At 35.9% G+C, this 12,871-nt stretch overlaps 1 protein-coding gene across 1 annotated transcript; it reads left to right on the plus strand.

Moving 5' to 3' along the window:
• The first annotated feature begins 2,203 nt into the window (after nucleotides 1–2,203).
• On the plus strand, nucleotides 2,204–10,563 carry LOC132095963 (BTB/POZ domain-containing protein 2-like). The gene is made up of 9 exons (XM_059501059.1): nucleotides 2,204–2,743; nucleotides 3,841–3,960; nucleotides 4,039–4,195; nucleotides 4,284–4,389; nucleotides 6,782–6,979; nucleotides 7,568–7,760; nucleotides 7,834–7,921; nucleotides 9,103–9,249; nucleotides 9,455–10,563. Exons 1-9 carry the CDS (start codon nucleotides 2,247–2,249, stop codon nucleotides 9,614–9,616), a joined length of 1,668 nt encoding a protein of 555 aa, XP_059357042.1. The 5' UTR covers nucleotides 2,204–2,246; the 3' UTR covers nucleotides 9,617–10,563.
• The last annotated feature ends 2,308 nt before the right edge of the window (nucleotides 10,564–12,871 follow it).

The following is a 12,871-nucleotide window of genomic DNA, read 5'->3' on the forward strand; positions in this document are numbered from 1 at the left end:
TGTGTATCGCAAGTGTTTCAGTGTGTATCGCAAGTTTCAGTGTGTATCGCAAGTTTCAGTGTGTATCACAAGTTTTCAATGGGTTTCGCCTCAAACGGCCTCCCATAAAGAATTCTGCCTTTATTACACGATAAATCTACGATTTGGGTAGAAAACGGAAACATTTCACAAAGAGCCTACAGTATATGGGAGACGTCTACATTGATTAAAAAGACGTAGATGTATTTGCAAAAAAAGAGTTAATTTGCACTCTATTCATTTATATACATATATATATACACATATATATATATATATATATATATATATATGCTAAATGTAAATGTAAAAACAGATAACTTCCAGTTAATATCAATCAAACTGCAGTTGGGTTTTTTGATTAAGTAAAAACATAGCTAACAAATACAGCTAACTAACACAATAAAAACATGATAATATAATAAAAAAACGATTTTGGGAAACTGAATATATATATATATTGAATATTGAAATATCACTTTCAAAAAAGAATAATTTATTATGATGAAATTGATTATCTAATTATTTTTACAAAGTATTGGAGCTTATTTGAGTAGACTTTAAAATAAAATATTATATTAGACTTTCTACTTCAAAATTTTATTTATTTAACAATTTAATAATTCTATAGGCTAATAGACTAATAATTATAGACTGCATGAAAAAAGTCTATTTAGGCTGTTAAATTAATTTATTTTTGATTACTGATTCATTTATCATTTAGCCTATACAACAATTTCAAGTCGTTTTGTCTTTAGAGTTAAGTGCAAATGTTATTTAGCTTTTTTTTTACATTTTGATAATTAAATCATTCTTCACTGAAAGAAATTGCTGTCAGTCAGAAATTGCTAGTAATATCACTTGTAAAAATGGCAAGTTACACATGAAATAAACATAAAATGTTGAAGTAGAAAGACTAATATAATATATTTTGTAAAGCCAACTCAAGCTCCAATAAATAAATAATCAATTTCATCATAATAAATTGCATCATCCTGCATTTTTGACACTGATTTTTGACAAGGCAAATGTTTTATAAAATATATCTATAACAGAATGTTATAATAATATAACATAAATATGTTGAAATGTTTCGAATTCAAAATACTGTAATTTTCTCTTTCATCGTATAAATGCTATGCATAAACGTAAATGTAGGAGAAGCACTATGGGTTGAGTGGGTTCATTCACTATTCTAACTGCATGTCCAGTGTCCTAACATCGTTATGGGATACAGTTTTATGACAGGGCTTTTTCACGCAGCAGATAATGCATTTGATGCAGCTTTGGATGCGTGACGTCACCGCGGCGCTTCCTCTCTCATCCGGATGAGGGCATCATGACATATTACTCTGACATCGTGTTAGGATAAATATCCTTTGTCTTTTGTCATTTGCAGGGATACGTGGAGATAATAGTACGCGATCAACCAGGTAAACCAGATCAAATGTATATAGAGACAACAGATTATTTATTCTTTAACTTCTTTTTGCATGCAATACTATTTTTTATGAGGATTTGGAGACAAGTAATCCTTTCTTCAATTCTAAAAATCATAATGGCTTAAATCTAAAATACAATGTTTGAATGTAAAAATATATTTCATATATAATTATAATGAATTTTAGAAGTGCATTTACAAATAGCTATTTTTTTTAATATATATTTTGTTTATTGTCAGATTCTATATGTATACACGATATAAAATATACAATATATATAAAAATTATATATATATATATATATATATATATATATATATATATATATATATATACATACATGTAATAAAAATGCAACTGAAAGTAATTTACAACAAAAAGAAATATAAAAAAATATTGAAAGAATAATTCTAGAATAATATAATGTAAATAATTTTAGAATAATATATATTATAAATAAAAATATTAAATGCATTAAACCAGGGAATTGACAAATTAATTTCCTTTTGATAACTGAATAATTTATATATTTTATGTATTTATATATAGGACTTTAATTTTATAGATATTGCAAGAAGTTTCAAGTCTGTTTAATAGTATCAGAGTTAATAGGAAAAAAAATAGAAATGTTAACAGAAAAAAAATTTAATACTAATTTCAAGTAGTTTAAAAAATATTGATAATAATGAATTGATAATGAAATATATGCAACTCCACACATGTAGCCCGGATGTAGTGCGCTCGCGATTTGTTTACTCATTCAGCGGGTGCGCGCTTCAGTCCAAGATGGCTGCTGGAGACAATAGCGGTCGGGTTCCGTGTTTAAATTTGTCGATACCCGGACCTTTGGGTAACAGCCAACCGAGCAACAGTCCTTACGCTTTGGCTGCGAGTCACCGCGGAACCGCTGGAGGCGGCGGCGGAGGCTCTCAGAACGTAACGAGACGCTCAAATCCCCAACCGGGGCCTGCGGGCCTGGAAATCCCCGGCGTTGCCTTAGGACCGCCGCCGAACCTGATGAACTCTCTCCCGGCTGTGGCGCCGCCGGCTTCTGCCGCCTCGAACATGACTGGAAACCCGTCAAACGCACCGGTGACCCCGGCGACACACCCGTCTCTGTCCGCAGCCGCCGTGCTCGTGTACCGGGAGCCCGTTTATAACTGGCAGGCGACGAAGACCACCGTGAAAGAGAGATTTGCGTTTTTGTTCAATAATGAAGTACTGAGTGATGTTCACTTTCTAGTGGGCAAAGGCATCGGAGTCCAGCGGATACCTGCGCACAGGTGATGCACTTAATAAACACTGATGACTTTAAGACAGCAAATTGTTAAAATGACTCTTCTGTCATTATATATGTGACCCTGGACCACTAATCCAGTCATAAGGGTGAATATACATTTAGATATATACATTATCTGAAAGCTAAATAAATAAGCTTTCCATTGATGTATGTGTTAGGATATGCCCTTATTTGGAATCTGAGAGTGCAAAAAAACAAAAACACGTATTCAAAATATTGAGAAATTCGCTTTTACGTTGTCCAAACAAGGTTCCTAGCAATGCATATTACTTATCAGAAATGTAATGTATGGTAGGAAATTTACTAAATATTTTAATGAACCATGATTTTTACTTAATATCCTTATGATATTAGGCATAAAAGAAAAAAATATAATTTTCACCCTTTTAATCTATTGTTGTCTATTGCTAAAAATACACCTGTGCTACTGATGACTGCTTTTGAGCTCCAGGCTCGCATTTCTTCTCCACCATATCATCTTAAAACCTGTATGACTTGCTTTATCCGTGAAACACAAGAGGAGATGTTCAGCAGGATGTTCATGCACCCGTTTCATTATAATGGAAGTGAACGGGGACCAAAAAAAAAAAGACAAAAAGCATCCTAACAGTAGTTTATATATCTCATGCCCTATATTAACAAGCCTTCCGAGAACATTCGACTGCTTCTTGTAAGAATCAGAGTGATATTAAAGACATTATTCATTCAAAAAAAAACTGCATCATTCTAACGTTTTGAAACTGGACTGTATATTTTATGTTACTGACTTTTTTTTTTTTTTTAGAATTGAAAGAAGTTGTATTAACTTTACTATTAATTGCTTATCACATAAATATATTCATAATATGAATCAGTTTTGATTAGCATAAAATGTTTGAAAATGTTTGTACTTTTCAATGACTTTAAAGTGAAATCAGAATAAGTTAAAGGCAAAGCTATTACACTGCCTTGCTCTTGTAAACATATTTAGGTTTTGACAAGTTTCTGCTTCTTTGTCTTTGAAATAATACTTTTACTAAATAAATGCATGTAATATTAATATTCTAATAATTATTTGTAATATTAATATCCCCATTGCAGGTTTGTTCTAGCCGCTGGCAGTGCAGTCTTTGATGCCATGTTTAATGGAGGCATGGCCACCACATCCACAGAGATCGAGCTTCCTGATGTAGAGCCTGCTGCATTCCTCGCACTGCTCAAGTAAAAGCGTTTTTCTCAGTATGCATGCATGCATGTATGTACACACATTCCAGAAAGCTTCAGATTTATTTTCTCCAGGTTCCTGTACTCTGATGAGGTTCAAATCGGACCCGAGACGGTGATGACGACTCTCTACACCGCTAAGAAATACGCCGTCCCTGCTCTGGAGGCCCATTGTGTGGAGTTTCTGAAGAAGAACCTGCGTGCAGACAATGCGTTCATGCTGCTCACACAGGTAGAGCTCACTCACTCACTTCTGGGAGGTTTGCACAGACTCCTGTGGATCTGATGATGATGTGGCTGGTGTGTGGTTTGTTTTGAAGGCCAGACTGTTCGATGAGCCGCAGCTTGCCAGCTTGTGCCTGGAGAACATCGACAAAAACACCGGAGACGCTCTGGCTGCTGAGGGATTCACAGATATTGATCTGGGTACTGTATCACGGAAACAAATCCGTTTTTTGTCATTTACATAGTTTTATGGTTTTGTTTTACGTCATCCTATTGTTTTCTTTTAGTTGCATTGCTTAATGCTTCATCACGAACTAACAATAAACAATATTTTAAAAGCATTTAGTAATCCTAGTTAATTGCAACATTTTAATAAATCATTATTAAAAAAATAATTATCTGTAACTATAAAGGCTATCAGTTGATTACAATTACATCACATGGTTTCAATTAATCACTAAATAAGACTGACTGAAAATACCCACAAAAGATTGTTTAAAGATATTTTTGTGTTAAATTAGAAATTATCAAGTAGATATTACAAATTGTAGCTTTAGAAATATTTGATTTGATTTACACGTAAATGTTTAGGCTACAATGGCCTAACTTTAACTTTGGAACATAAAATAACATAATATGAGAAACATCGGTTTTGTTTGTCATTGGTAACCAAAACTGCTTTGTTACCAACAGTCTTCAAAATACCTTCCTTTATGTTCCACAAAAGAAAGGTTTGAAACGATTTGAGGGACTTGACTACACGAATTAAAATTTTTGGGGTAAACTATCTGTTTAATGTTTATTAATTAAGTTATACTCTAAATAAGAAACTTAATCTGCCAGCAGATGGCGGTAAATGTCTTTGAGTCATTCATTCGAATCGTTCAAACGGCTGATTCATTCAGGAATGAAGTAAATGGCTCTCTCTCTGAATGGATCTTTGAATCATTGATTCACTTGAATCGTTCAAATGGCTGATTCATTCAGGAATGAAGTAAATGGCTCTCTCTCTGAATGGATCTTTGAATCATTGATTCACTTGAATCGTTCAAACGGCTGATTCATTCTCTCTGAATGGATCTTTGAATCATTGATTCACTTGAATCGTTCAAACGGCTGATTCATTCAGGAATGAAGTAAATGGCTCTCTCTCTGAATGGATCTTTGAATCATTGATTCACTTGAATCGTTCAAACGGCTGATTCATTCTCTCTGAATGGATCTTTGAATCATTGATTCACTTGAATCGTTCAAACGGCTGATTCATTCAGGAATGAAGTAAACAGCTCTCTCTCTGAATGGATCTTTGAATCATTGATTCACTTGAATCGTTCAAATGGCTGATTCATTCAGGAATGAAGTAAACGGCTCTCTCTCTGAATGGATCTTTGAATCATTGATTCACTTGAATCGTTCAATACGCACACGCTGTGTTGCTCGGAGATGCACAACAATTATGGCTTTAAAGGTAATATATACTTCGCAAAGTAGAGCTAAAACACATAATATATAACATAATATAAATATAACACAATATCAAGTTCTTATTTACTGAACTGTTGTATACAATCACATTTAAACTCGTGATATTCAGGACAAAATATGATCTCGTCTAATAGCCTGTTGCTTTTCTTTCTAATGTGTTACTGTATGATATACATATAAGATAAAAACACATACGGGGGCATTTTTGCACCAATAGCTTGACTTTTAGTCATAATTGTCAACAAGTCAACTGTATGTAATGTAAGATGACGTTGGTGTCTGGGGGCCAGTGCGTTCAAATATTTTAATCATGTTATTTTTTATTTTATAACTAATAAAGTTAATGCGTTAAACTGCCATCCCTAGTTAATATTAGTTATTGCAGTTATTGCAATACACAAACAAACAATGAAGAGCTTTATTATTTTAATGAACAGTAAACGATGCATGTTCTAGATGAAGATGAATAAACTCTGTAATAAATGCATTGCTCATTGTCAGTTCATGTTAGTATCAGCTAATTATTTGTTTTTTAACTTGTTAGTGCTTTCTTGGTTAACTACTTAACTATTGTAATGTTTACTTGAACTTAATTAATTAAGGCCACATACCATTGTTTTAAAATAACACACTACAATTCAGAAGATTAGTCAAATTTTTTTTTTTTGGAAATTAATACTTTTATTCAGCAAGAATACATTAAATTGCTTATAATGTTATAAAAGATTTATATTTCAAATAAATGCTGTTTTTTAAACTTTTTCTATTCATCTGTGAAATAATGAAGAATAGATTGTGCAGCACGACTGTTTTCAACATTAATAATAGTCAGAAATGTTATAATGATTTCTGAAGATAATGTGACACTGAAGACTGAAGGAATGATGCTGAAAATACAGCTGTGCATCACTTTAACAGATATTCACATAGAAACATTGTAATAATATGTCACTGTCTTTATTGTATAATTTAATTCTAATAAATGCAGCCCTGATGCATCCTTTAAGAAACGAAATCTTACCAACCCCAAAGCTTCCAGACGAGTGTGTGTTTGTGGTCGTTGGTTCCTCTGGTCCTCACAGACGTCTGTGTCTCTGGTCTCCGTCAGACACGCTGGTGGCGGTGTTGGAGAGAGACACTCTGGGCGTGCGTGAGGTGCATCTGTTCGGAGCCGCGGTGCGCTGGGCAGAAGCTGAGGCTCATCGACAGCAGCTGCAGCCCACGCCGGAGAACAAGAGACGTGTGCTGGGGAAAGCCCTCAATCTCATCCGCTTCCCGCTCATGACCATCGAGGAGTTCGCCGCAGGTCTCTATACATGCACCTCATTAACCCTGTAAAGACTGAAATACGTTACAATAACATTCACACAGTTTACTGAAGCTTTAGACCAAATATAACATTGATACATGAGGCTTTTATAACTCATCTGTGACCCTGGAGCACAAAAGCAGTCTATGAAGTATATTTGTAGAAATAGCCAACAATGCATTGTGTGTCTCAAAATTATCCATTCTTCTTTTATGCCAAAAATCATTAGGATATTAAGTAAGGATCATGTTCCTTGAAGATATTTAGTACATTTCCTATCGTAAATATATCAAAACTTTAATTTTGATTAGTAATATGCATTGCTAAGAATTAATCTGGACAACTTTAAAGATGATTTTCTCAATATTTAGATTTTTTTAAAATAGTTGCATCTCAGACAAATATTGTACGATCCTAACAAACCACACATCGATGGAGAGATGATTTTACAGTTATACTAAAAGAGCTTTGACTGGATAAAACACTCTGAACTGTCAATCAAAGACAGAAGACACGAGGAGATCGAGTGAAAGGCTTGTATCAAAAATGATGCGGTAGCTTTATGAGCTTGTGTGTTTCACTTAGGTCCTGCTCAGTCGGCCATCCTGACGGACAGACAGGTGGTGAGTCTGTTCCTGCACTTCACGGTGAATCCTAAACCACGTGTGGAGTTCATCGACCGGCCGCGCTGCTGTCTGCGAGGGAAAGAGTGCAGCATCACGCGCTTCGGGCAGGTGGAGAGCCGCTGGGGGTACAGCGGGACCAGCGACCGCATCCGGTGAGAGAGACCCCCGTGTGTGACTTCTTTCACACTGATAACACAAACTAACCACAGTCACTGCTGTCTGCAGGTTCTCTGTGAATCGCAGGATATTTATCGTGGGGTTCGGCCTCTATGGATCCATTCACGGACCGACAGACTATCAGGTCAACATACAGGTGCGACTCAGACCACACATCATTCTCAAGTGACACAAGTGAGGCTTGTCAAACTCGTCTGTTCCCTGCTCGGTGGATTGTGTCAGATACACATCGTAGGGTTGCACTATATTGGGTTTTTATCCCATATGCTGATATTTTTCAACTTAGTTTTTTTTTTTTTTTTTTTGGCTAATACTGTTATATTTATTTTTGTGGAAATTATAAAAGTTATTTTTATAACCAACTTATTTGTTAGAATTAAATAAACAATAAAAAAATATATATATTTTCTAATGACAGTATATTTTAAAGATTTGAAAATAATTATAAATAAACTATATATCAATCGCTGCATTTTATTTTATTTTTTAAATGCAATAGTAGCCTTAATATTTAATTTTTTTAACTTAATATTTGTAGATGGTCTAAAGCAAAAGTGTTGTAAAAAATTCAGAAAATCTTGTAAAGTTCATAATTTATAAAAAAAACTAACCATATTACACATTAATGATATATATATATAGATATAGATATGTATATATATGTGTATGTGTATATATATATTATTAATGTGTAATATGTTTAGTTTATATATATATATATATAATTTTTCATAACTTGAAATAAAATTAATAGAAAAATTAATATCCGCTTAATTCTCATTTTAATTTTGTTTAACTTGATGTGCTAAAATAAATAAACCAAAAAACTGAATTATAAAAAGACAAAAAAATATAAATTAAAATAAAAAAACAACTAAAAGTTTGAAAAACTTTATAGAAATCTATATATATAGAAATACGAATGAAAACCGTAATAGTATCTTGATACTAAAATAAGTAAACACTGATAAATACAATTTATATATAGCTTTGTGAAAAACTACAATCACTTAAGTGTCAAATTTACCATCAATCCGATAATAAAATGATTGTACTAGCAGTTTTTATCACCTCTTATTAATCTGTACATTATCAAGTCATTTTTTTCACACCACTATTTAGCTGAACTGATAGATGGAAGGTAATTACTAGTTAAACACCATAAATGTACGTAGTTCTAATAAATTTTAACTTATAGTAAAAAGAGAAATCAAGCTCCAGTGTGGTATTTTTAGGGATTCAGTGCATTCATGGTGTGTTTAGAGACTCATTTTCATGGTTTAGTCTGGGGCTGCTCAGTGATTGGATCTCTTTCAGATCATTCACACGGACAGTAACACAGTTCTGGGTCAGAACGACACAGGCTTCAGCTGCGATGGATCCGCCAGCACCTTCAGAGTCATGTTCAAGGAGCCGGTGGAGGTCCTGCCCAACGTCAATTACACGGCCTGTGCCACATTAAAGGTGACTTAAAATCTGCTGAAACTAAACACGCCTAGAGATTTGTCATTCGGTTTATTTCTAGGTCTCCTCATTAGAAAGACTTCGAATGTTCTGGATTAATTGTAGAGGTTTGATAGAAGACGTGCAGAGAGAGCATTGCAATAGTTCAGTCTGGACAGAACAAGAGGAGCATTTGTTAACACATCTGTATCTTCCTCTGTCTCAGGGTCCGGACTCTCACTACGGCACTAAAGGCATGAGGAAGGTCACGCACGAGTCGTCCGGCTCCGGCACCAAAACCAGCTTCACCTTCTGCTACGCCGCGGGAAACAACAACGGCACGTCTGTGGAGGACGGACAGATCCCAGAGATCATCTTCTACACGTAGTCTCCGCTGGTGTCCGTGATATTGCACTCGACCGTAACGCTGTATTCAGAGAACTGACCGTCTTTGGGGTGGGGGGGGGTCTGTCATTAATAACACATAGTAACAATTGCGATTAGACTTTGAGGCTGACTGTTAACATGCAAATGTATCTTTATTTTTGCGTATCTGATTTTGCATCTGGGTTGTAATTAAAACTCTTGCCAAACCTGCACCTCACAGTGTTTAAGAGCTTTACACTTATAGGAATAGTTCACGCACAAATGAGTCCGGTTTGGAGAAATGTAGCATTGAATCAGTGTAGTGAATGGGTGCCGTCAGAATGAGAGTCTGGTAAAAGCATCACAATAATCCACACCAGTTATCATCTTGTGAAGACAGAAGAAATACATCAAGATGTCGCTTTAATGGCTGACGGCACCCATTCACTGCAGAGCATCCATTGAGGAGGCACTGATGCAATGCTACATTTCTACAAACCTGATAAAGACACAAACTCATCCACATCTTGGATTAGACTTTCAAAAAATATTAATTTTGGGGTGTACTGTTGCTTTAATTCTTATCTCAATAAAGCAGATTTTGATGTGTATGCAACTAATGATTTGCGCATTAGCAAGAAGCAATATTTAAATATTTTGTCAGTGCATTTGGATGAAAACTGTGTATTTTAGATTATATTAAAAAAAAAATGCTATCAAATCAAGTTTGCGTTATGCTTCTGCACAGCAGTGATTGTAGACCAGAGAGAAGCGGTCTGATCTTCTCTAATGTGCCAAGGTTTTCCTTCGATGTTCCTCATACATTCAGCACTTAATTTAACAAGAGGCCGAGACTCATTCAGGAACAGTATTTATTTACAGCGTGAAGCTCAGCTCTCGTGCAAACACACGCTCGCGTTTCTGGATTGTTGATGTATGACTACTCGTGTTCAATAAAGATGAATCCTTCTTTACATCTGAATGTTTTTGATTGAGTATCTGTTCTTTAATACTTCTGTACAGCACTTTGGCAGACTCCAGTTGTTTTTGAATGTGCTATACAGTTTTTAGTATATTTGCTATTGCAACATGGCAAACAAGTTCCCAGTAGGTGCAGTACAGTCGTGGCCAAAAGTTTTGAGAATTACATAAATATTGGAAATTGGAAAAGTTGCTGCTTAAGTTTTTATAATAGCAATTTACATATACTCCAGAATGTTATGAAGAGTGATCAGATGAATTGCATAGTCCTTCTTAGCCATGAAAATTAACTTAATCCCAAAAAAACCTTTCCACTGCATTTCATTGCTGTCATTAAAGGACCTGCTGAGATCATTTCAGTAATCGTCTTGTTAACTCAGGTGAGAATGTTGATGAACACAAGGCTGGAGATCATTATGTCAGGCTGATTGGGTTAGAATGGCAGACTTGACATGTTAAAAGGAGGGTGGTGCTTGAAATCATTGTTCTTCCATTGTTAACCATGGTGACCTGCAAAGAAACGCGTGCAGCCATCATTGCGTTGCATAAAAATGGCTTCACAGGCAAGGATATTGTGGCTACTAAGATTGCACCTAAATCAACAATTTATAGGATCATCAAGAACTTCAAGGAAAGAGGTTCAATTCTTGTAAAGAAGGCTTCAGGACGTCCAAGAAAGTCCAGCAAGCGCCAGGATGGTCTCCTAAAGAGGATTCAGATGCGGGATCGGAGTGCCACCAGTGCAGAGCTTGCTCAGGAATGGCAGCAGGCAGGTGTGAGCGCATCTGCACGCACAGTGAGGCCAAGACTTCTGGAAGATGGCCTGGTGTCAAGAAGGGCAGCAAAGAAGCCACTTCTCTCCAAAAAAAACATCAGGGACAGATTGATCTTCTGCAGAAAGTATAGTGAATGGACTGCTGAGGACTGGGGCAAAGTCATATTCTCCGATGAAGCCCCTTCCCGATTGTTTGGGGCATCTGGAAAAAGGCTTGTCCGGAGAAGAAAAGGTGAGCGCTACCATCAGTCCTGTGTCATGCCAACAGTAAATCATCCTGACACCATTCATGTGTGGGGTTGCTTCTCATCCAAGGGAGTGGGCTCACTCACAATTCTGCCCAAAAACACAGCCATGAATAAAGAATGGTACCAAAACACCCTCCAACAGCAACTTCTTCCAACAATCCAACAACAGTTTGGTGAAGAACAATGCATTTTCCAGCACGATGGAGCACCGTGCCATAAGGCAAAAGTGATAACTAAGTGGCTCGGGGACCAGAATGTTGAAATTTTGGGTCCATGGCCTGGAAACTCCCCAGATCTTAATCCCATTGAGAACTTGTGGTCAATCCTCAAGAGGCGGGTGGACAAACAAAAACCCACTAATTCTGACAAACTCCAAGAAGTGATTATGAAAGAATGGGTTGCTATCAGTCAGGATTTGGCCCAGAAGTTGATTGAGAGCATGCCCAGTCAAATTGCAGAGGTCCTGAAAAAGAAGGGCCAACACTGCAAATACTGACTCTTTGCATAAATGTCATGTAATTGTCGATAAAAGCCTTTGAAACGTATGAAGTGCTTGTAATTATATTTCAGTACATCACAGAAACAACTGAAACAAAGATCTAAAAGCAGTTTAGCAGCAAACTTTTTGAAAACTAAAATTTATGTAATTCTCAAAACATTTGGCCACGACTGTAGTTTCTCAGAAAACAAACCAGACTCAGCATTCATGATATGAACACTATTAAGGCTGTGCAATTGGGCAATTAGTTGAAAGAAAAAAAAATTGCGTTGACTGTACAAACTCTATTTGCACAAATGTTTTTGTTTCTAGGATTTAGCAATCCTGTGAATCACTAAACTAATATTTAGTTGCATGACCAGTTTTTTAAAACTGCTTCACATCTGTGTGGCATGGAGTCAACCAACCGATTGGATCATTGTCATTGTAGAAACAACCATTTCAGGGGCATGTCCTCTTCAGCATAAGGCAACATGACCTCTTCAAGTATTTTGACATATGTAAACTGATCCATGAACCCTGATATGCGATAAATAGGCCCTACACCATAGTAGGAAAAACATGCCCATATCATAATGCTCCACTGTGTACTGTGGCTTGAATTCAGATTTGGGGGTCGTCTCACAAACTGTCTGTGGCCCTTGGACCCAAAAACAACAAATTTACTCTCATCAGTCCAAAAAATGTTCCTCCATTTCTCTTTAGGCCAGTTGATGTGTTCTTTGGCTAATTGTAACCTCTTCTGTACATGCCTTTTTTTTAACAGAGGCACTT

This window comes from Carassius carassius, chromosome 20, assembly GCF_963082965.1.
Source record: "Carassius carassius chromosome 20, fCarCar2.1, whole genome shotgun sequence".
Lineage (NCBI taxonomy): Eukaryota > Metazoa > Chordata > Actinopteri > Cypriniformes > Cyprinidae > Carassius > Carassius carassius.